This window comes from Manis javanica, chromosome 15 (assembly GCF_040802235.1).
Source record: "Manis javanica isolate MJ-LG chromosome 15, MJ_LKY, whole genome shotgun sequence".
NCBI classification, from domain to species: Eukaryota; Metazoa; Chordata; class Mammalia; order Pholidota; family Manidae; genus Manis; species Manis javanica.
This window is the reverse complement of record NC_133170.1, coordinates 30,577,186-30,603,338: the sequence shown is the minus strand read 5'-3', so window position 1 is coordinate 30,603,338 and position 26,153 is coordinate 30,577,186. Positions and strand designations below refer to the sequence as shown.

General features: G+C 36.6%; 1 protein-coding gene across 18 annotated transcripts in view; it reads right to left on the bottom strand.

Annotated features, from left to right (window-relative positions):
* WNK1 (WNK lysine deficient protein kinase 1) overlaps positions 1-26,153 on the bottom strand; it is a 179,231-nt gene that overhangs the window by 33,946 nt on the left and 119,132 nt on the right. For 14 of the 18 annotated variants that reach the window (XM_073223917.1, XM_073223918.1, XM_073223919.1 and 11 more), the window contains exons 5-8: positions 10,559-10,647; positions 8,692-8,911; positions 6,941-7,274; positions 5,974-6,143 (exon numbers count right to left, since the gene is read on the bottom strand). In XM_073223917.1, coding sequence (XP_073080018.1) covers positions 5,974-6,143; positions 6,941-7,274; positions 8,692-8,911; positions 10,559-10,647 — 813 coding nt within the window. Of the gene's footprint in view, positions 1-37; positions 1,274-5,973; positions 6,144-6,940; positions 7,275-8,691; positions 8,912-10,558; positions 10,648-10,872; positions 12,114-14,775; positions 17,557-26,153 lie in introns of those variants that run through there. The other 4 variants (XM_073223926.1, XM_073223923.1, XM_073223925.1 and 1 more) reach the window with 4 other exon arrangements.

Here is a 26,153-nt window from a genome sequence, read left to right as displayed (position 1 = left end):
GGGTAGTTTAAAAGAATCGTGGAAGTTTTCCTATAACCTGTGGATGGAGTGCAGATCCTCCTGAAGAAAATGAGGCAGATAAAGCCTGCTGAGATGTGGTTCCTTGGGGAAAACAGAAGAAAAGTGGGGGTTCTTGTAACACTGTCTGAGGCAGACGGATAAAGGGTAATGAGACATCAGAGCCAAAAGGTGCAGCTGCTCCCCCTGTAGGGGGAGGTGACTGAAAATCACTGGGGTCTGAAGAAGTAATTTGTGAGGAATCACTGGAATATTCTGGACTTCCTATTGGCCAGTTCTGTCCGATAGGCTCTACCACAGAAATGGACAATTCTGGGGCATAGTAATTCTGCTGTTCTTCAGTCACAGGCTGCAGGCGGCCATGCAATCCAACTGATTGAAGAGGCGGTTCTTCCTGTTTCAAGTCCACTGTAAACTGTCGATTTCGATAAACACGCTGAGGTAAAATTCCTCCTTCTCCTGAAGAGGAGCTTGGAGTATGAACATGAAACTCAAACACACAATTGCTTCTGTTCTCACTGTTGTGAGTTAACACAGCGGGTGCAGAATGAGGAACAAAGACAGGGTGAAATTTCAAAAGTGTAGCATCTGTACTGATTGGTGCAGACATACTAGAGAGGGGAGATCCTGGACTCAGTCCAGAATCTAACGTTAAATTCTGAAGGTGTCCTACCAAGAAAGCCTGTCCAGATGGAAATTCAAAGACAGAACTTGAGGTAGGTCCCCCTTGTACTGGCTTCTGTTCAGGTATCTGTTTCACAGGACTTGACGGGACTGTTGAGTGGTACGGAATACCCTCGTACTGTTCTGCCACCTGGGCCTGGTAATGTACCCCAGCTAGATAAACTGCTTCCTGAGGAATAAAATAGTGAGCTTCTTCTGTAAGTATTCGTCCAGGTCTATAGTCACTGTGAACTTGAGCTGGTTCAAACATAGGATGGACCTGTATCTCACATGGCTCTCCAGTTACTCTACTGGCTGTAGTGCCCAGCATAACTACAGCCTCTGGTGTCCAGTTAGTTGGGCTGCCACCAGGTGGAAGAAGATTTTGGCCAACAGTCCTCAGCACAGGTTGGAAGTGGCGAGTCTGGGCTTCCAAGAAGGAGGTGCTCTTACGCCGCTGGGCAATGGCCACCTTCGGTGGACAGGTGGGAGGTGGTGAAAAAGAAACTGGACGTTCATGAATAGTTGGGAAAAATATCTGTGATTCTGGGTATGTTGGGGTCCCCCCACACGGATGCGCCATGGACTGAGGCTGTATCAACATGAATAAGACAAGTAATTCATACATTCATATGTGAAATTACATTAGACATGCACAACTGGGTAGCTCTGTGTAACTGTATGAAACGGTTACACCAAATTTATAATTAAAGAAATAACAATGTTTTTGAAAATCATGTGCATTGTAAAAATCCATTAAATACATCCAGGGTCAATAAAATTACTCTGTGGGACTCTTTGCATTAGGTAATAGCTGCTTTTCCACAACTTTGCTCTCTCAAAGGAAATGGAAGTATTTAGCTTTTAAGTGATTATTCTGTTTTTACTCACAATTATCATGCTTACTCTTAAGACTTTTTGTAAATTATATTAGTAGAAAAATAAAGGAAGAATAAGATTAAGGGAAGACAATAAGCCTAGTGATTTTTATGATACAAGAAATGTACTTCAATTTAAGCTACTAAATAAAGTCTTCCTATACTCTTATTATCCTGTGCTGTGTTAGAGGCTTCAGTGTTATTATCTTACAACTAATATTAGTATGTCTTCTAACTAGAAATCAGATAAGGTTTTTGGTGAACAATAAAATATATGCAATTTGACTAGTGATAGCAATGTCTTCCCCATCTATCCCAAACTAGATGCAATTAATTTTACTATATGAAGCATGTTACAGATGCTAAATCACTGAATGTCCACTTTTCTGATCCTAGTTAAGAGTTGAATAATTTGGTGTTTGAATTAAGTGAAAAGGATAATATAAATAACAGTGAACTTGATTTAAGAGCATTTTTTGTTCACAGAAGCAGCTCTAGATTTAAGACTAAAATCGAGAGTTCTATGTTGTCAAGTGCAAACACTGCACACTGTAATAGTTCATTTTCATGGTTTCTTGTCTTGGAAAAGTAGATCAGTTTCATTCTTTCAATAGGGAAGACCCCTATCAAGTTAGCAAAATGGCTCAACTGTTATTTGTACACAATAGCCAAAAGAGGGCTTCTATTTCAAATGAGAATGATCCATTTTACTGTTGTTTATTCACAAAGTATCCCAAGCCATAAAACACTATACAGTTAACCATTCTCCTAGGTGAACATTGTAAGAATTTGGGGTTGCCAATATAGTTAATGAATATATTAACTATATTTACTGTCTGGAAAAGCAGCAGCAAGGTCCCACAGTATTTAAAACAAACTTTAAAAGATCTTTTATTAACACAAGGGGTCACAGAAAATCACAGGTACTATATGTGTACCTAATGTATTATTAGAGTCAAGGTTCCACTTTATTTAATCTAACAAAAAAGCCTCCATGAGGAAACATTATGTGGCTTTTTAGGTTGCTGACACATTGTTTTAAACAGTTAATATAACCAACTTTGACTCTTTAATAACTCTTCACGGACTGTGGGGGAAAAATGGACTCACCCAGCTTCATTAGTGTCTCTTTAGAACAACGTGAGGAGAAAACGTGTTGATTATGTTTGATAGGAAATTTGCTTTTGATTAAGTCAAGAATGAATTTAAAATGAAATACTACACAGATTCTTTACTACGATATGAAAATGCAAGGGTTTTGTATGTCAGTGGGGAATAGGAGAATATAAAAGCTACATTTTACTGCACACACACTGGCATGTGCCAAAGGTATTTATAAGCATTCCCTCTCATTACCTCCTTGCTTTTTTCTCCCCCTTAGAGACTTCTAACAAAAAAATTTCCTCCAGAAGAACTGGTATCCTAAAAGAATAACATATCACTAAGTTGGGTCCTATTTTTTCATGTTTATTAAAATTGTTGATGCCTGGATGTATTCACTGGTAATAAATTTTCATTTGTCAGGAAGTTTATGGTTACATACAGTACTGACAAAGAGGGAAGGCAGGCTGGAGCGTCGGCGCTTGCGCTGAGAGGCAGAGTGCATAGGCAGGACACTCTCCAATGCTTTAGAAAGCTTTTCGGCAAAAGTTTCCTCAGGGGCAGTCCGAAGGAGGGAAGGAGAAAGAGGTGCAGACAGCACTGGTGGTGGGGTGGAAGGAGCACTGGGAGAGATGCGGGACAGATAGGGAACAGCAGAAAGATGGGGAACACAAACCGACATGCTACGGCCACGACGAAGCTAAACAGAAAACAAACACACACATGAAAAACACAGTACTTTGAAAACAAAATAACGAAATGTACAGTGGTAACAGGGCATAGTAGACATAAAGAAATGTTCCATCCTCCCCCAATTCCACAAAGCCAATTTTTTTGAGGAGAGATTAATTCCACACAGCACACCTGGCGGATAACAACTATCCTCTCTACTTTGTTGGTCAAGTACAGGTTTGTTTCTTTTATGAATAATCACAAGATAATGATCAATATCTTCCTAAATATTCTGCAAAAACATTAATCGTTACGAGTCAATGAACAAGAGTGAATATGACTGACTGAAAAAGCAGGACAGGGAAGACAATGAATATTGACTTGCAGTTTCTACAAACTTATGAAGACTAAATAAGAATGGATTCTGTTAGTGTACATTTTAAGATGCAGAATATTTTAAGACTAGATGACTTTGCAGGAGCTTTGGAAACCTCAGAAAAGGCTTCTCTATTCTGTTTTAGAAGGCACCAGATAAAAAGCTTTTTGGCTCACAGTGTTTTATTACACTTGTCTGTCTTTGTAAAGGTAAAAAGTCATTTTCTACTATGAAAAGCATTAACTTTCTAGATGTAATTCACTAGGAAACATCCTGTATTTTTACTAAAATAGCTAACAGAAAAATATCCTAATTGTGAATATCTAAAAAATAACTTCAAAAATTTTCCAGGCATATTGGAGATTCAACTTGGGTTTACAAAATTGAAGCTCCTTAACAAATATGGCTACAAAGCTGTACGTCTAATACTGTAAGGCTGTTCTGAGAAAGTCTGTTATTTCCTTTTAGAGATTGTGAATTGTTTTATTTTCCAAAACTGGCTGCTTAGAATACTCTGGCCAAAATTTGTGGCCCACAAAGAGCAAGTATGTAAGTATCATCATATGATTACTTAAGTTTCATTCTTGGTTCTATTTTTCTCTACCCTATTTATCCTTTATTCTAATTTTTTTATTCCACTTATAATCGATATATTTATATAAGCCACAATAAATTATTTTTGGAATAAGAAAGGAACAGAATCATAAAATAATTTAAAAAGCCCTCAACATTTAATAAGTTCATGATACTTCCACTGAGTATTGTCATTAAAAAGCAAGACTGTCATTAACAGCCTGCTGTTAGGCCATCAATATATAGCTATGTTTGTGGCTCAAATATTTAAAATTATCATAAGTGATCATTCCATTTCCTTTTCTAAAATAGAGACCCAATGTGTATAACCTTGTGATGAGGGAAGCCAAGAGTTTAAAAATAGTTTAAAAAAAAATCTAGTTATGATGACCCAGAAAAAAAAATCACTTAGAACAAGAGTAGAAACTGACAAGAAATGATGACAAATATTTGTCAGAACACAAAAATATGTCCTCATGTCTTTATAAAGTTCTTTTTCCCTACCTATTATTTTAAAGGTCAGAAAAGCAGACTGTTAAAATAGTACATTAGTAGTTTTGTGTTTCTGTGGCCATTCACTGTGAGACCTAGCTAAAGCCAGACTGATGAATAGACTCTGAAATAAACAAATGTCTTTTATTCCAAGCCATAGGATAAAAGGCCAGGGCAAGCAGAAGTGTTTTCTTAACAGCAAGAGATTTTCATTTAATACAGAGCAAGAGTTTCACAAAATCCAAATTAAAAGCTTTCTCTGAAAGAGAGAAAGTCTATCTGCCAAAAGATCTCACTACAACTGCTATACAGTGACCAATGACTCTCCAATTCTCTCCTGAGGCACATGATGTATTTTTTTTACCTCTGAAGACTTTATGGAGGATGAACAAGAGAAAAGGGGTATTATCTCATGATCTACCTTACAGTCTCTACACGAGAAGCAAGAGTGGCTAATGTAAAACACAGGTATAATGTGTACATAAGTGTATTTTACATATATATACATAAACACATAAGATATTTCAAGAAATAATCTCCACAAATTGATTCTGAAAATAAATCAGTAATAAAACAAATACCAAATAAAGGGAAAAAGCAAATGAACATATACTGGGGAAGGAACTTGTGTCCAACATAGACTTTAAGGCAGGAACACACATAGCAACTGATGATTAACTAATAAACACAAGCGCTAAATCAAATGGTCATACAAATAAAAGATTCCTTCACTCTAGAGTACTCACATGCAGCATTCTATAATGGTTTGAAGGTCTTACCTGTGTTTTATACAATAAGAAATCTTACAGAAAATACTTGGTAATTCTTTTAATAAGTACGTTTTTGAAAAAACTCTCCATGCCCCACCCCCAAGCCATTTCTATGTCCAACTTACGCTGTTTTTAACAGTTTCAACTCTAAAGTGCTAAAGAGAGCATTATCTTTAATCAATGCAGGTTAGTCTAAGGATTGTATAGTCTTTTCACATAGGAAATACAGATAATTTCCACATATTAATGTGTACATCCCACCTTGCCTGAACTACTCCAATCTCTGTAATAGACCTATTTCCTTTAGAAATACACCATTTAGATTTCCTACTTCAGCCTTCTGTTGTTACTTGGGTAGTATAAAGAATTTGAATTGAATGCATTATCTATTGGCTCTCACAGACTTCCACTCCCTTATGCAGTTACTTACCATACTTGAGGGTGGATATGCCCCATGGGGCTGAGATTGTGCTTGCCCTGAGAGTGTGCCAGTAGAATGTGCCTGTTCATGTTGGGAACCATATGAAACTGTCTGTTGGCTGCTCACTCTAGATTCTGTGAAGACAGAAGATCCTTGACCACTGTCAACTGTCCCGTCAGCTGCAGGAGAAATGAATTGCAAAAAAAACCCACAAACAACAGAGATGAATCACAAAAAGGAATTTTATAGTTTCCCATCATAAACTCATGACTTTGGGGTTAATCAGTTTTTTCTTTACATAGACCTGAACTAAATAAATTTTTAAAAAATGAAATCTAGTTATTTTACTAAGTAGGTTTCTATATTAAATGAAGGATCCATATGTCTTCATGTCTTTTAAAAAAATTTCCTGGCTATCAAAGAACCTTATTACTTGAAGAATAAGGGAAAATATTCATCAGTCTTAGGTTTGACACAGCTTCCAAAGTCTTTTTGGAGACCAGTGGGTTATATTAAGCAGGTAGTTCGATTAGTTAACTAGCAGTCTCATTAGTTTCTAGTCTTTATGTTAAAAGAGCTGAATGAGATTAATGGATTTAGTTATAAGTAGTGAAGAAGCTTTGTTAGAAGAGCTGAATGAGATTAATGGATTTAGTTATAAGTAGTGAAGATAAACATTCATTTTTCATTAATTATATTTTAAGTAACTGTGGAAAATAGAAATCTACAAATTAGAATTTCCAAGATATAAGAATCTGTAAACTTATTTTATATCTGAATCACATTCCCTCACTGTCCTGTCCTTTTATTTTATTAGCCATGGACATAGGAATAGAAAGTAAGGGTAGATGGCAACCACTTCAAATCTGTTAGTCCAAAAGGCCAATACCAAGAGGCCAGTACACAATAGTGAACAAGAAGAAAAAAGCCAATTATGAGTATCCTTAGCACACTGTGCATGTCCAAAAATACTTACATAATACAGACATACTAGGTTGCTGGTACTGTAATTGTTGATGTTGATCTGCCTCTGGTTCTTCAGGTTCTACTTGTGTAGAAACTGAAGCTGAAGTGGTGGAGGCAGTGGGCATGCCGGTGCTAGCAGCAGGGAGCTGCTTGGTTCCTGCCTGGGAAGCACTTGATTGTTGTTCTACCTGCTGTTTGAGACTCTTCTCTTCCTGCTTTCTTTTTTCTTGCTCTTCCCGCACCAACTGACGCTGCTCTCGTTTTCTCTTAATTAGTGACACTCTGTCTTTGATGGCTTTTGCCATGGTCTTGTGATCACCTTCACAGACATAACCAGACTCTACCTACAGGATGAAAGGGTGCGTTAGGAAACAGTAGAGTATCAAAAGAAAACAAACCAAATATAAAAAAAAAAAAAAAGGCACTTTCAGGAGAAAAAGGAAGAGAGGAAGGGGAAGAAAGAACTCTTTTAAGAACTGGTCATAACCAAACTGTGAAATTACTGGTCTGAGTTATGTATCTCCCTACCACTTTTGTATATATTACAAGGTGGATGCCATCACTTCTGTAGGAACCCATAGGGCGGATGTACCTTCACTCTATACAACAAAACAGTGGAGAACCTAAAACTAAAGTTTTTTAAACCAAGTAAGTCTCATTCTATACACTCTATTTCCTGCTCAGATGTAACACTAATATTAACCTGTGTTGCTTTTACTTCTTTTTCCAGGGAAAACTACTGTAGTAAATATATATTAAGGTTAAAAAAAAAACAAAAAACAAAACTCAAAGACAGTATAAAAACTAACAATTAAAAATAATTATCTTTTTCATACCTTACCCTTCTGAGAGGCAACTACTATTGAGTGATTCTTACAAGTTCTAGTACAGATATTCTATAAGTATCTTCACATAATAAAAGCTATTTTAGATACTACAGCAAGCCTAAAATTGAAGTGTTTCTTTTTTGAAAGTGACTTTTCAGATATACTTAAAAAAATGATTCATCAAAGGCTGCCTACTAGTAACTGATTTTGAAAACTCCCTTAAAAGTAAAAATAATTTGTGACCTATTTATAGGGCTTATCCAGATGACTGATCAAAGGCTAATTTATCAATATTTAGAAAACATAACTTGTTATCCAACTAAACAGGCTTATATATATTAGGAGTCATTCAACCTTAGACTTTCAAAATTACTTCAGAATGCATTCTAGATTGATCTCTATCTACCTTCCTACCTACTTACCAACCTAATCTTACTTACCTATTCATCCATCCATACCTACCTACCTACTTACTTACCTATCTATCCATCCACCCGAATCTATCCATCCATGCATCCATCCATCCCTGTACCTATCTATGTCTGTATATGCTTTCCTCAAATAAAAATAACTTCGGGGGCCATTAATCAATGCAATTTAGTAACAGTGGGATATGCCATACATACTGCTTCATAAATTGCTTTTTTGTTCAACAATATTAATGTATATAAGTCTACACCAATTTTTATTATTTTTATATATTTATTTATTTATTTTATTAAGGTATTATTGATATTACACTATTATGAAGGTTTCACATGAAAAAACAATGTGATTACTACATTCACCCGTTATCATGTCCCCCCCATTACCCCACTGCAGTCACTGTCCATCAATGTGGTAAGATGCCACAGAATCATTATTTGCCTTCTCTGTGCTACACTGTCATCCCCCTTACATCAATTTTTAAATGGCTATTAGTATACTAATTTACCATTTCTTGAGCAACATCTTCTGGCACATCTCTCTCCAAGTCAAAGGAAAACTCAATAGCTTCATTGTCTTTGTATTTTCCCTTTAATTTCTTAATATCCTCAATACGCAGCCATAATTTAATGGCTATCTTTTCTCCATCATCTTCTTCTGCTAATTCTACCCGTACCCCTGTTTCCTCCTGGAAGAAGGCATGGTTCAAAAGATCTTTGATAGAATATCTTCCGACCGAAGAGAGGGAAAAGAAATAAAAACAAGACAAAACACCATCAGATTGAAAACATAACTCTCAAGTGTGGCTGATTTTTATTATGCTTGGAATAATGAAAAAAGGACTATGAAAAGAAAGACAGGAAATTTTATAACCCATTTTTACATTGCTCCATCTGCATAGTGATTACAGAGTTTTACTCTTAAGTTATAGAACATCAGAACAATCTCATAACAGCTAAGTGACTTTAAAAAGTCTAATCTCAGTTAATAGTGTACTAATAATAGCAAACAATACATAGATATCCTAGCTTCAAAAGACCACATCATCATTTACATAACATTTATAGTTAGTAAAATACTCCTTATACGTATTATCTCATCTGATTCTTGATCAACATCCAATGAGGTATCATTTCCTACTAGGAAATGGAGGCTTAGACAGGTTGCAAATCTTGCTCATGGTTACAAAAGTTGTAAATGTTGGAATCAAAATGTGAAAATATCTTTTGATTACCTTCTTCTACAGCAACCTTTACTTAAGTAACCCTCCAAAAATTCTCTCAATTCCTTGTTCAGCGGTTTGTGTACTAGGCAAGCAGAAACTTAATTGTGAACAATCTTAAGATAAATGGTCTCAAAATACCAGTAACCTAGTAAACTGTTCCATCCAAAAAAGAGAGAGAGTAATTTGTTCTAAGACTGGAAACAAACATTCCTTTGTTTATAGTAAAAAAGTCTCAGCCAGATTAAGGACTCTTCTTCTACAGTATATAAAAATAGAAACTCAAACTAAATTTCTACTAAAAAACCTTAAAGATCATGATGTTAAGTTCCTCCAAATAACAGTTATGAAAAGAGTATGAGACTAGAGAAGTGACAATATGGAATTCTTTAACTTGGTTGATATACCTGATCACTCACATTCTTCAGATTGATTATGCTCAATTTACAACTTATATTTGTACTGGTTGGTCTACTTTTTCTTTTTTGGAGGGGGAGGGAGGACCGTGAAGGTAGATTATATTTCAAAAACAGACATTGGACCTCTGCCATGCCTAACGGGTGATGAATCAGCTATATGGCAGATCAGACACTTGCCACTCCTCTGAGAAAAGTCTTCTGTTGGTACAAATGACTAAACTGGACCTCCTCCTAAGCTTTGGGCAAAGTCGTACCTTTTTACTCAAAGGAATTTTGGTGTTTTTCTCTTCTTCTATTCTGGCATAATGACAGCAAATCAAGATCTGTATAGTTCAGTTGATTTTAAAGAGCCAATATTTTATTTCACCTTTTAGAATTCAACAGATAAAGAACTAAGGAACAGATTGGTACTTGGACAGAGATTAAACCCTACTGGGTTTTATAAATCATGCTGATGCTGTAAGTAAGTAGTTCTCATTGAATACAGTAGCAACAGAACAGAAGGGGGTTCTGGTTTTCTTAAACTCTACCAACCACATTTTTCACAACATTCTAGTATACAAAATCTGAATACTACCTTCAATGGGCAGAACTCTATCTTTAAAAATATTACATGACATAAATGGAGAGACTAATTATAAGTAAAGTATTAAATACATTTTAGCTTGAGTGTTCTACTGAGAGCGTATTACGGTTCAGGTTTTTGTTTAAGCAATACCTAAGGGGCAACATACCTTTCATCCTTGTTTTGCCGTATGCATCCTTCAATAATTTCCTTTACTTCAGGAATTGCTACTTTGTCAAAACTGGCTGGTTTCACCCCCTGAAAACCAGAAAAATAGCAATAGAAACATATTAATGAAGGCAGGGCCTTTGAACTTTGATTTTTAATTACCTCTTAAGGTTCTATTAGATAGCCTTCTTACTATCCTGGCTTTTTCCTGATGTGCCTGCAGGAGCTGGTCCATTGCAGGACCAGAGTTGGGTAGTAGCAATTTAGCTCTCACAAGAAAACAACAAGGAACAGTTAGATACTGTGGCCACTTACCTCCATGGCCTCTGTAGGTGGTTAGGAAAAATTTTAGGCTGTTGTCAACATAATCCTCTGTGTTTAAGGTAAAGGAAGTTAAAGACTAAAAAGAAGGCCAAATATTATAATTGGTTAGAAGATCTGTTGTTCAGCCTTGTTCCCTAACACATCAATCAACACAGCATTTAACTAATTTGAACAGTGAATCCATGTATGGGCATGAATTCACAAGCTCTGTCGGGCAGGTACTCTCTTATTATACTATTCTTTAACAAACTCAACAAATACAGGAGTTAAGGATATGGATTGGTTTGGCATGGTAACTGAAGAGCAAACTCTTGTTCATTTGAAATATAAAATGAAAAGTGATACACTAGATTCATATGAAAGATAAGCTTTCCAATTAATTTCATAAGAAAACTCAAAACCAGATTTACATGTAATACTAAACAGTATCACGGTGATTTGGAACCTTCATGAAGTGTAAATTCTTTGCAAATAAAAATTTCAGCATTGTGTAGAAAATATACATAAGATATGAGAGTAACAAAATATCCCTGAGAGGTGGTGTGGAAAAACACACCTCATTATTTATTCCCACCTCATTTAAGTAAACACATGGATTGAGTTGGAGTAGCTACACTGATATATTATATTGTCCAAGTGGCGCTGTGAGTCTATGAATACATAAAACACAGGGAATAGAAATTCAGGGAAAGGGACTAGGAAAGTTAGAATTTATAAAAATTCTAATCACCTATAGTCTCAGTGACAAGATATATTAAAACAATTAGTGATAATTGAATATATCATAGAAATGCATATAACCTCTCACAGGTTGAAAAATATATCAGATGGTTAGCTCTAAAAATTATTTTATATAGCTTTGCCTTTATTTTTTATATTAAGGTACATATAGTGCAATGCACAAACCTTAGTGTACAGCTTGATGAATTCTGACGTGTGTACGCTCATATAGTCTTTCAACACTAGAGTTGGGGTGGGACTATTCTCATCAACTTTCTCACTGAATTATTCAAAAGTCCTGATTTGGAGGATTCTACCCCTAGGGCTAACTTTCCCCAGCAAGGAACTGTTTGATAGGGCTGGCCCTAAATTTAATCAATATATTTAAAAGGTTTATTTCTGAGTAATGACTACAAAGATCACTATTTGTATTACTCAGTCTTCTTTTATTGCAAATCCAGCTGTTTTCCCAACTTATCTTTGTCTTCACATAATTCTAAGGAAAATAAGAAAATGCTGCTGCTGAAGCAAAAGGCTGATATAATTGAGCAAGTTGATATGGTATTTCAAACAAATATTTAAGAAAATAGGAACTATTTTAATAGAGAGAAAAAGATGTACTAAAAGTTTTCTGGTAGAAACACTGGAGATATGTTTTTATATTTGTTTTTAATTTTCTAAAATAAACACACAAAACTGTATAAAAGCAAACTTTTACAATGTTTCTTATAAAAATAATGGGAAGAACAACCTAAAATACTGTGTATTAAGTTTGTAGAACATTTATTATTGGCAGAATATTATCTGAAAGACTGTTCTTTGGTAAAACTGAACATTAATATATAGTTGGCCTTTGCATGTAAAAGACATTCCAAATGTTAAGGAATGTGGCAAGAGAATACAGCTGCTCTTAAGAAAACTGTTCCTTCTTCCATAGACACATTTTAGGGGAATGTAATTTGGCCTTAAATTTGGCAGTAAAACTCTACATATTAACTTAATAAAGCACACATATATGATTGTATTAAAAGACTCATCTGTTTCAATTTAGCAAAGGCCTATTGGAAGAAAGAAAGGATTGAATTCAGTGTGAATTAGACAAGTTGTAGAAGCAGTTCTGAGCTTCAGGTTCCTGTCCAGTAAATGGGGATACAACCTGGGCAACTTACCTATATTTATGGCAGCTACAATCAAAAGTGATACTAGGGTGAAACTCTTTGAATTATTAAGTTTGTTGACCTAAAGCCACCTTTGAGTTCAAAGGAAATCACCAAAGATAATAAAGCTTAGTTAGGGTTAAAAGAAAGTGAAGAATTCTCTTGAGAAACAAGATACAAAGAGAACCTATTTTCACCCTTGGTTATCCTTACAATTAATCTTCCTGTTAGTACTACCCATACAAACATATACATATATATATATTCATGACTTTACAGACAGGGTTTCCTATTTATAAACAGAAATACCAGTTAAACAAATGAAATACAAGGTCATTATACCAGAACTATCAGCTGTGCATCATGTAACACCTTGAACCCACTAGGTTAAGCTACGTTCTGAATCTACAGTCAAGATTGGTATAGAAAACTCCATACCAATGCCATACAACATCTTCAGACACCACTCTGGCTTTAAAAATGTGTTGCAGGTAACAAGGTAGCCAATAAAACTGGGAGACACCTTACCAGTTCAGCAGCTGATATTAAATAAAAGATTTAGGCTGCTTACAGTTACCCACTTAGACAATGAAAAAGGTAAGAAGAAATTTTACAGTTGGCTTACCATCAGGAAGCCAGGATTATTCAATATCTATAATAGGTATTCTGATTCATTTGAGAATAATCAAGAACACAGAGGAACTATATATTAAAAATGACCTCCTCAAAATGTAAAAATGAGTATGAAAACTCACTGACCCAGAAAGTGACCAAAAGAAAAGCCATATAGGACATATAATAGAGAGCTGCTTAAAATAAACAAGCACAGCTTTTGATATACTCATTATATTCATAGGCTTCCTGTTCTTAAGAGATGAGAGAACTCAATGTATTTTTTATAACTGGTAATTTTTTAATAAAAAAAAAGTTGTTCTACATTCTAAAACATGATTTCAAACACAAGACAGAACAAAGTAATGATGAGAAGATGTTTTAATGATAAAAGATTTCATCTTTTTTTTAGCTTACATACTTCAGCAAAGATGATAAACTTACAGCTTAAAAAATCCTCCAAGTATCACCCCTTTTGTTTACCCCATGCAGTCCTATTCTATTTAGTCATGTTTTGACCAGGAAAAGCTGTTTTGTTACTTCTTCTGAATGAGGTTCAAAAACACAAAACAGAAAAGAATATTAAGATAGATAAACTGTTAACGCTTTACACATAAGAAAAACGAAGTTAAAGACACACACCCTCTTGCTCATTCAGCAGAGCTATCAATTGTCTGGCTCTAGAAATACTTTTGCTTACTTTTGTAAATTATAGGGTGTCTCTTCAGGCAGTAGTGCCATGTTTTTTTTACATGGGACAGTAGCATGTTTTACTGCATTAAACAAAAGTACTTCTTGAACATTCAATCATACATTTAAGATACTTTCACGACTCTATAAAATTATGTATTCTTAAACAAATATACAAAGGCCAGTTTTGTGCAATCTTGAACGCAGTAAAAAAAAAAAAAAAGACTCCCCAAAGACATGTCAAAAATTGATTTAAGAAAACTGTTTATAAAATATGTTGCTTTGTTTGAACTATGAAAAACCACAAACACATACACGTACTTTATAGGCTCTGAGTTTTTCTCTGAATGCTGTATAGTTATGGCTTGCCAACTAATCTGCCAGAAAAATAGGTGAGTCATAATATAGTATTTTCTGGCTCATTCCTCTAGCTCTTAAAAACTGTCAGCACTTGCTTTTTAAAAGCTTTAATTTCAGATGTGTGACATTTAACTATCCTTTCAAAGAAGTAAAACTTTTCCTTACTGCTCAGAATTAAGAAAAACCTCCTTTGTGTTCATACAAAATGTAGTGTAAGTTAACTGAACTACAAAACTTGAAATATTTTTAAAAGCATTCTGAAGTAAACAATTTTAATATATTAACTGAGATTTTCTATACATATCACCAAATGGCTACAATATACCTTTTGTATTTATTGGAAATTCTTACCCACCTCATTTACACAATCCTTTTGAGGGCAGCAGCAGCAATGAGAATTTACGATGACAAACACTGAGCAAAAATCCTTCTTTGTAAAATCCATCAGAAAAGGCAAAATAGGCTTGTTACAGTTAGAGGAAAGTGAGGGGGGGGGGGGAGATAAACTGCAAATTAACAGAGTAAATTAACCCACAGCATAAGAAAGGCAAACATCAAAGTCAGACTGAAGCACAGTTTCTTGTGTAACACTGGCCATGCTTCTCCGACTTTCAGACCTGGGTTTACTGTGCTCAACCAAAAATCTGCTTCTTCTAGACTGGCTCTTTAAACAAAACTACATGCTGAATGGTGGGGAAACTGTCTGCTACTCTTCCTCCTGCTTCTCCTCCAACAGCAATAGATCCCTAGACAAGCAAAATGAGATTTTTTACATGCTCAGAGCTCCACCCATTATGTTCACAAGTTCTGCCTCCTTGACATCCAAACTTACATTGGAAATCTATTTATCTAAACACTCCCTTTCTCCTAATAGTGTTAAAATCATGCTTTTAAAAGAAAATGGTGACTGAGTTCAATGACTGAAATACATACTCAGAATATGTAGTCAAAAGAACACTGGGCAAGTAAATCACAGCACTGAGGCTGGGTTCTCAGTTACACCTCTCATACAACAAATCTGCGTGATCTGGGCAATATCCCTAAAACTCACTTGAAAAGTGCAGATAATAGTTTCTGTTTACCTAATTTAAAAAGTGGTAATATTAAGGTAAACTGTCTTACTACTCTTTCATGGTTCATAAAAAAACAAACAAAAAACCCCACACCACAAAGCTGTGTGTGATACGTAGTTAGTACACACAAGTGGTAGGAATTTGTCTCCCTCCCCATTTATTAAAAGTCTTAATGTGTGTATCTACCAGAAGACATTTCCATTTGCTAGGAAGACCTCATCCACCCAAAGATCTGCTATTTTGATTTGAGTGATTAAGGAAAGGCTTCTCTTCATGGCATTAACAAAGCTGGTAGAAAAAGTACTGTTCACTTCATTATTATAACAGGTAACAGAACAGAGTCCTATCCCTTGTAATTGGTAAGCCTGAATCCCCATAAAGACAGAGCATTCTAAGGCTTCAATTACTCAACAACATGAGCATAAGCTTAGAAGCTGTTTGGTAGGAATACTATTGTCAAGTCTAGAAATGACTATTAATTTTAACAAGCTATCTCAAAGTAGTTGCCACGTATCTATGGCTCAACAATATTCACCACTACTAAGTAGGTAGTCTAGGATATCAGGTATTGGTCAGAAATACAGCAGTGTAGTCCAGCATTACCTTTTATTTAGGTGTTTAAGCAAGCCTGTTCAGGACTACGTGTGGCTAAATGAAAACAACAGCTAGAAAACAGGTGCCTTGTTCCCTGCTTCATAGGTTTATCAGATATAAAAATGTGGGTGGGTTTTAAACTCTACAGGGCAACAAACAAAGCCAAAATGAGGTAGCAGTTCTTTGGGCAAAAGTATAATGTAGGTACAAATAAACAGATATATAAAGACCAGTCTTTTCTATATATCAAAATAAAAGTTCAACATATGCAATAAAACTACTATTCATATACAGAAAACAGTTTCCATGTCTAAACTTCAATTCCTCTTTCTCTTCAAGTCAGTGCTTTTTCTCTGGATTTCCCCATTTCTTTCAATGATATCATCATCAGTTTCATGATCCAGAATAGGGACCTGTTATTCTTGTATGCTTCTCTCACAATATTCAAGTACTATTATTCTCTCTGAGCTCCTTAGACAAAGATAAATGTTTAAACAGCTGGTAAACAGTTCTACTGCTCTACTAGTACTCCGACTGCCCCTCCAATAGGGAAAGATCTCTAGCTAAGCAAATTACTGGCTTACTTCTCCAAATCAGTGCTTCTCTTGCATAACAATTGTGACCACCAAAGTCCAGATTATCAACACCTCACCTCTTGAAGCTTAGACAAATTTAAGATGGGCCTCACTGCTGCCATTCTCTCCATCTCCAATTTTTATTTTACACAGTGGCCAGCTCAACCATTTGGCTTTATTTAATCATCTGACATTTAACCATTTCCAATCATCTGACATCATTTAACTCACATCACACTAATAAAAAATGGTTAATAGTTCTCTGTATCTACAAGACAAGCAGAGGACCACAGATCTAGAAAGAATCTGAGAGCCCCTCCTTGTTCAAATGAGACAACTGTGGGCCAAAAAGATTAACAGCACATCAAAATCAGAATTACAACAGGCACCTATGGAGTGTCTAGTCTAGCAAGTACTCAGATACATACTACAGACAATGCATTCCCTTCAGCACCTAGAATAAAACAAACTGAGTCTATGTTTCAGTGAGTAAAGGCCTAGCCAATGGTAAAGCAAATTTTAGAATCCAGATTCCACAATGTCTAGTTCAGTGTCACTTCTAGTCCATGTTAGAGTACTTTTAATTTCCTTAACCTGGTGTGCAAAGTCCTCACAATACAACTTTTATCTACTTCTCTATTCCTATGTCCTCCGAAACAAGCCCAGTTCAACTGGTTACTTGTTCACTAAATACTTAACGCACACTTCCAATGACAACAATACTCTTTCCACTCTCCCCCTTTTTAGCCAACAGAGTTTATTTCAAGGTGTACCTCAAATCATAAGTAGCAACTTTAAAGTATCTATATCAATCTTTTGGCATGTAAGTTATTTACAAGACAGCTGAAAACTCAATACTGTTATAATGTATTTAAACATAGAAAACACCTTTTTATATCACACCTGTTTTTATTCTATAGTTTAATGTGTGAATTATAGATCAATATTCAAGGTAGATAAATAAAACCAGCTTTTCTGAGAATTCTGAAATAATGATTAGATGATTGTTCTTTGGTACCTAAAACATTGGGAATGATACCCAGAACTGTTTGGTTTAAGATTAATGGGCTGATTAAGACAAAGAACCTTTAATCTTAATGAAATCACAGTAGGGTAATGGAATGATTCTGAAAATCACGCAAAATGTTCCCAAGATAACAGACTTGATACACAAAGGTTTTTTGTTTTGCATGTACAATCCAAATTTTTGGGTGAAACAGGAATAAAATTTATAAATTTTATTTTAACTAATTCTCTTCTGGATTTGGGTCTCTGGGATAGCCAAAAAAATTCCAGGTAACTATTAAAGAAAGAAAAATACAAAGTTTTCTTCAACTTTTCAAACCCTGTCTAATCAGGAATCAGTTTCATTTGTTTCTGTAAAGGAGTAGGGTGAACTGCAATCTGGTATATAAAAAGTAAAAGGAACTTTATCCTAACTGCTTTAATTCTGTTTTTCCCAGACAGAATGTTCAAACCTTGCAATCCAAAGGCTAATGGAATCAGTGACAAAGTTAAATTACACAAACAAAGTAATTAAAAATCCCCATTCTTTCGAGCTTGGTTGTTATGAGGCTGGATTCAGCCAGATTCTTACTGGGTATGAACCATTAGTTTACAGGAATTTGAACATATTTATGATCCCATTGGAAAACAAGGCTCTTCAAACTCCCTACCAAATTCAGCTAGTCTTATCGAAGGAAATTAGTTTACCTCATGATTCCCCAAGGCTCATTACTCTCTGGATACATGAATGTTTGTGTACTCTCCAACCTCAAATGCTCTATCCTTCATAGAAAAAATTGATGCCATTGCTTACTGCTGATTCTATTATTTTAACAGCAGACAAAAGTTGTGCCAAGTACATTACTACTCTTATTCAGATCTCATTACCAGTGGCAGAGATTTACAAAATAAGTGAAGTTTTTTCTCCTTTGAACAGGGTTCATGAACCCTCTACACAAGGGCTCAGGCCTGTGATACCAGTCTTATACTCATGATACTCATATACCCTATATTTTTTATTCTCAGATTTTCTTCCCCCTTGAGGTCTAGAAAAAAAGTTTAAAAACAAAAACAAACAGGTAAAGGAAAAAAAAGTTAAGGTGTGTATCAGTGTCATATTAGAGATGCTTAATTTCTGACCCTATTATTACTATTTCTCCTGATGTCCTTGGCAAAATACTTAACCTCTCAATCCATTTTCCTACCTGTGAAATGAATATAGTATCTACTCACCAGTATACAAGATTATAACAAGATAGTGTATGTAAAGCACTTTGCAAAGTGATTGGCAAGAGGCAAGAAGACAAATGAATTATTAGCTCATTCACTCGCATTTAAAACTTGACTTTACTATAAGTTCATTAAATACACTTTAATCACTGCACTGGATAAAAGAATAGAACAAGAGAGAACTTACTTCACTACTAAGCATGTCATAATGATATTAATGATAATAATGGCAATGCCTATTAAGTACTGATTGATAACTACATGTAAGGCACTTTATTATTTTTTTATTTACATTTCTCAGTAACTCTCATAAATACCTTAGGCTCTGAAAGGTTAAGTAAAGTTGCTCAATGTATCATAGCTAGGAAACAACACTGATGGGATTTCAACTCAAGCACACCCACCTTCAGAGTCCATTTCCTCCACAGGCAACATGAAATTGTGTTTCACTTCCTATGGCTCTGTATTCATGTATTCACTTCACAAATACTGACGGAGTGCTAATGACTGGCCACTGTTGCTACTTCTCTATGTCTGTAAAATCTATGTTTTACTGTAACTATTACTTCGATGTTTACCTTCCTTACTAGAAGGTGGGAGAACAAAACATACTATCTTGTTCACTGCTGTATCCCCAAACTGACAGAAGATATCTAATTAATAGCTGTTAAATAGGTGAACATTTGATAAAAAAAATTTTTTAAAGCAATTGAGAACTAGAGCTTGTGGTTAGACTATAGAGTTCTGTGATCTTAAGACCTAAAAAGTAATCCTGAGATATTAAAGGCAGACTCTTCTTTGTATCCCTTTTCTAAGTTAGTGCTAACCCTACAGAAGGCCTTGTGTGTTTAGAAGGGGACAGCTGACTGATTACTAACAAGGTACACATACTAGATCTGGTATGGAAATAAAAAATCTGGAGTAGGGGTGGAAGACAGAGGCAGGGGGTAGTTTGTATTAGAGAGCCCTACAATCTCTCAGTGAACCACCAAGCATGTTTCCTTAATAAATGTGCAACAGGTAGGCAGATTGAAGGTAAGATGTACTTTTAAAAATTAGTCATATTTATAGCGGTTCCCAAAGGAGAGGGGTGTGGGAGGGCAGGTGGGGAGGGAGGGAGAAGGGGATTGAGGGGTATTATGTTTAGTACACATGGACTGGGGGGTCACGGGGAAAACAGTGTAGCACAGAGAAGGCACATAGTGGATCTGTGGCATCTTACACTGATGGACAGTGACTACAAGGAGATATGGGGGGGATTCGATAATATAGGTGAATGTAGTAACCACGTTTTTTCATGTGAGACCTTTATAAAATTGTATATAAATAATACCTTAATAAAAAAATTAGTCATATTTACAGTCAAAGCAGACTTAAGAGACAGTATAATAATACTTCAAGGTGCATTCTGACAGTAATAACTATTGCTTATACAATTAAATAAGTCCTTGTATAATCTAGGCATTTACTTAAATCCCCCATGTTTATCTCAGAACCCAAAACATGGGAAAACTTCAGAAAAATAAAAAGGACATAGACCCACACAGGATCTGAACAGACACTTCTCCAAAGAAGAAATGCAGATGGCCAACCGGCACATGAAAAGATACTCCACACCATAATCATCAGGGAAATGCAAATTGAAACTACAATGAAGTAGTACCTCACATTAGTTAGGATGGACAGCATCCAAAAGAGAAGTAACAACAAATGCTGGCGAGGATGTGGAGAAAGGGGAACTTTCCTACACTGCTGGAGGAAATGTAAATTAGCTCAACCATTGTGAAAAGCAATATGGAGGCTCCTCAAAAAACTAAAAATAGAAATATCATTTGCTCCAGGAATTCCTCTCCTAGGAATTTACCCTAACAAACAAGATCCCTACTTCAAAATGACATATGCACCCCTCTGTTTAGTGCAGCACTATTTACAATAGCCAAAATATGTAAGCACCCTAAGGGTCCATTGGTAGATGAATGGATAAAGAAGATGTGGTACATATACACAATGGAATACTCTTCAGCCATAAAAAGAAAACAAATCCTACCATTTGCAACAACACGGATGGAACTAGAGGGTATTATGCTCAGGCAAATAAGCCAGCAGAGAAAGACAAGTCCCAAATGATTTTACTCATTTGTGGTGTATAACAACAAAGCAAAACTGAAGGAACCAAACAGCATTAGACTCACAAACTCCAAGAAGGGACTAGTGGTTACCAAAGGGAAGGGGGAAGGGAAGGTGGGTGTGGAAGGAGGGAGAAGAGGATTAAGGGGCATTATAATTAGCACACATAAGTGTGGGCACGGGGAAGCAGCATAGCATGGAGAAGACAAGTAATAACTCTATAGCATCTCACTATGCTGATGGATAGAGACTGCAATGGAGTGGGGAGGGGACTTGATAATACAGGTGAAATGTTGAAACCACAATGATGCTCATGTAAAACCTTCATAAGAAGATTGTATATCAATGACACCTTAATTTTAAAAAAAGGACATAGCCTTTTTATTCTTCATTGAAAAAAAAATGAGAATGGAGGTTGGTAAAATCAAGATGGAATTTCTCAGATAAGAAATACAATAATTGGCAATACAGAACAATGAACTGTAGATACTACAGAACTAAATTTTCATAGTTGAGAGGAAGCATTAACTGCAATTAAATGCCTACAGTACCCTTAGAAACTAAGGATTCTAACAGTTCTGACTCAGAGAACTCAAGCATTTTATGCCATCTTTTCTATAGCCTGACTGTTATGCCTTTTTTAAAAGCAACTCCTGAATAAGGCAGAAAAATGCAATTAAATAGAGTTGAATTTCTAAGTCTGGAATCAAAAAGCAAAACAAAACAGAATAAACAAACAGCAGTAGCCTCATAGACACTGAGAAGTGACTGGTGGTTACTATGAGAGGGGTTGGGGTGGGCATATGGGCAAGGTAGGTGGGATAAACGGGGACAAAAGTCTCAATCATAACAGAAGTTGGTCATGGGGACGGTAGTACAACATGGAGAATATAGCCAATGATTCTGTAACATCTTCCCATGTTGACAGATAGTAACTGCACTAGAGGGGGTGAGGATTTAATAATATGGGTAACTTGAACCTGTGTTGTATACTTGAAACCAATATGATTGTATATCAACACTTGAAAAATATTTCTAGAGGGGCGGAGCTAAGATAGCGACAGAAATCTCCTCCCGAAATCACATTTATCTATGAAAATATAACAAAGACAACTCTTCCTAAAATAGAGACCAGAGGACACAGGACAACATCCAGACCACATCTACACCTGCAAGAACCCAGCACCTCACGAAGGGGGTAAGATACAAGCCCTGGCCCGGCGGGACCCGAGCGCCCCTCTCCCCAGTTCCCGGCGGGTGGAGAGGAGTCAGCAGCGAGGGAGAAGGAGCCCAGGACTGCTGAACACCCAGCCCCAGTCATCCGGACCAGAGCGCAGACACAGTGCATGCATGGGGTCCTGGTTGCTAGGAAAACATGGCGGCAGGACCGGTGAGCAGGTGCCTGAGGCCGACGCCGGAAAACAAAGAAACGTGTGTGGCAGTTTTTTTCTTTTTTGGCGAGTGCTTTTTGGAAGTCTTAAAGGGACAGGGCCCCTAATACTAGGGAAACAGGGAAGCAAGACCGGTGAGCGGGTGCCTGAGATGGGAGCCTGACGACAAAGAAAATCGTTCTTTTTTTTCCCTCTTTTGTTGTTGCTCTTGTTGTTTTGGTTTGGAGAGTGCTTTTTGGAAGTCTTAAAGGGGAAAGGCAGGACACTTAGTCAGAGGCAGGCAATCTGGGGATCTCTGAGCACTCTAACCCCCTGGGCAGCAGGGAGCACAGATGCCCCTTACGGAGATAAATAGCCTTCCGGCTGCTCCACCTCCAACCAGGCTCCACCATTTTGGAGCAGCAGCCAGAGCCAGGCCACGCCTACAGAAACAGCGGAGATAAACTCCATAGCAAACGAGCAGGAAGCAGAGGCCCTGTCTGTGCACAGCTGCCCAGCACAAGCCACTAGAGGTCGCTATTCTCCCAGGAGAGGAAGGCCACAAACCAACAAGAAGGGAAGCTCTTCCAGCCGTCACTCGTACCAGCTCTGCAAACTATCTCTATCACCATGAAAAGGCAAAACTACAGGCAGACAAAGATCACAGAGACAACACCTGAGAAGGAGACAGACCTAACCAGTCTTCCTAAAAAAGAATTCAAAATAAAAATCATGAACATGCTGACGGAGATGCAGAGAAAAATGCAAGAGAAATGGGATGAAGTCCGGAGGGAGATCACAGATGTCAGGAAGGAGATCACAGAAGTGAAACAAACCCTGGAAGGATTTAAAAGCAGAATGGATAAGATGCAAGAGGCCATTGAAGGAATAGAAATCAGAGAACAGGAACGTATAGAAGCTGACATAGAGAGAGATAAAAGGATCTCCAGGAACGAAACAATACTAAGAGAACTATGTGACCAATCCAAAAGAAACAATATCCGTATCATAGGGGTACAAGAAGAAGAAGAGAGAGGAAAAGGGATAGAAAGTCGCTTTGAAGAAATGATTGCTGAAAACTTCCCCAAACTGGGGGAGGAAATAATCGAACAGACCATGGAATTACACAGAACCCCCAACAGAAAGGATCCAAGGAGGACAACACCAAGACACATAGTAATTAAAATGGCAAGGATAAAGGACAAGGAAAGAGTTTTAAAGGCAGCTAGAGAGAAAAAGGTCACCTATAAAGGAAAACCCATCAGGCTAACATCAGACTTCTCGACAGAAAACCTACAGGCAAGAAGAGGATGGCATGATATACTTAATGCAATGAAACAGAAGGGCCTTGAACCAAGGATACTGTATCCAGCACGACTATCATTTAAATATGATGGCGGGATTAAACAATTCCCAGACAAGCAAAAGATGAGGGAATTTGCTTCCCATAAACCACCTTTACAGGGCATCTTACAGGGACTGCTCTAAATGGGAGCACTCCTAAGAAGAGCACAGAACAAAACACACAACATATGAAGAATGGAGGAGGAGGAAAAAGAAGGGAGAAAAGAAAAGAATCTCCAGACAGTGTATATAACAGCTCAATGAGCGAGCTAGGTTAGGCAGTAAGATACTAAAGAGGCTAACCTTGAATCTTTGGTAACCACGAATCTAAAGCCTGCAATGGCAATAAGTACATATGTCTCAATAGTCACCCTAAATGTAAATGGACTTAATGCACCAATCAAAAGACAGAGCAATAGAATGGATAAAAAAGCAAGACCCATCTATATGCTGCTTACAAGAAACTCACCTCAAACCCAAAGACATGTACAGACTAAAAGTCAAGGGATGGAAAAACATATTTCAGGCAAACAACAGTGAGAAGAAAGCAGGGGTTGCAGTACTAATATCAGACAAAATAGACTTCAATACAAAGAAAGTAACAAGAGCTAAAGAAGGACACTACATAATGATAAAGGGCTCAGTCCAACAAGAGGATATAACCATTCTAAATATATATGCACCCAACACAGGAGCACCAGCATATGTGAAACAAATACTAACAGAATTAAAGGAGGAAATAGAATGCAATGTATTCATTTTAGGAGACTTCAACACACAACGCACCCCAAAGGATAGATCCACTGGGCAGAAAATAAGTAAGGACACATAGGCACTGAACGACACACTAGAACAGATGGACCTAATAGACATCTATAGAACTCTACATCCAAAAGCAACAGGATATACATTCTTCTCAAGTGCACATGGAACATTCTACAGAATAGACCACATACTAGCTCACAAAAAGAGCCTCAGTAAATTACAAAATATTGAAATTCTACCAACCAATTTTTCAGACCACAAAGGTATAAAAGTAGAAATAAATTCTACAAAGAAAACAAAAAGGCTCACAAACACATGGAGGCTTAACAACATGCTACTAAATAATCAATGGATCAATGAATAAATCAAAATAGAGATCAAGGAATATATAGAAACAAATGACAACAACACTAAGCCCCAACTTCTGTGGGACGCAGCGAAAGCAGTCTTAAGAGGAAAGTATATAGCAATCCAGGCACACTTGAAGAAGGAAGAACAATCCCAAATGAAAAGTCTAACATCACAATTATCGAAACTGGAAAAAGAAGAACAAATGAGGCCTAAAGTCAGCAGAAGGAGGGACATAATAAAGATCAGAGAAGAAATAAACAAAATTGAGAAGAATAAAACAATAGCAAAAATCAACGAAACCAAGAGCTGGTTCTTTGAGAAAATAAACAAAATAGTTAAGCCTCTAGCCAAACTTATTAAGAGAAAAAGAGAATCAACACAAATCAACATAATCAGAAATGAAAATGGAAAAATCACGACAGACTCCACAGAAATACAAAGAATTATTAAAGACTACTATGAAAACCTATATGCCAACAAGCTGGAACACCTAGAAGAAATGGACAACTTCTTAGAAAAATACAACCTTCCAAGACTGACCAAGGAAGAAACACAAAACTTAAACAAACCAATTACGAGCCAAGAAATTGAAACGGTAATCAAAAAATTACTCAAGAACAAAACCCCAGGGCCGGACGGATTTACCCCGGAATATTATCAGACACACAGAGAAGACATAATACCCATTCTCCTTAAAGTGTTCCAGAAAATAGAAGAGGAGGGAATACTCCCAAACTCATTCTATGAAGCCAACATCACCCTAATACCAAAACCAGGCAAAGACCCCACCAAGAAAGAAAATTACAGACCAAGATCCCTGATGAACGTAGATGCAAAAATACTCAATAAAATATTAGCAAACAGAATTCAACAGTATATCAAAAGGATCATACACCATGACCAAGTGGGATTCATCCCAGGGATGCAAGGATGGTACAACATTTGAAAATCCATCAACATCATCCACCACATCAACAAAAAGAAAGACAAAAACCACATGATCATCTCCATAGATGCTGAAAAAGCATTCAACAAAATTCAACATCCATTCATGATAAAAACTCTCAGCAAAATGGGTATAGAGGGCAAGTACCTCGACATAATAAAGGCCATATATGATAAACCCACAGCCAACATCATACTGAACAGCGAGTAGCTAAAAGCATTTCCTCTGAGATCGGGAACTAGACAGGGATGCCCACTCTCCCCACTGTTATTTAACATAGTACTGGAGGTCCTAGCCACAGCAATCAGACAAAACAAAGAAATACAAGGAATCCAGATTGATAAAGAAGAAGT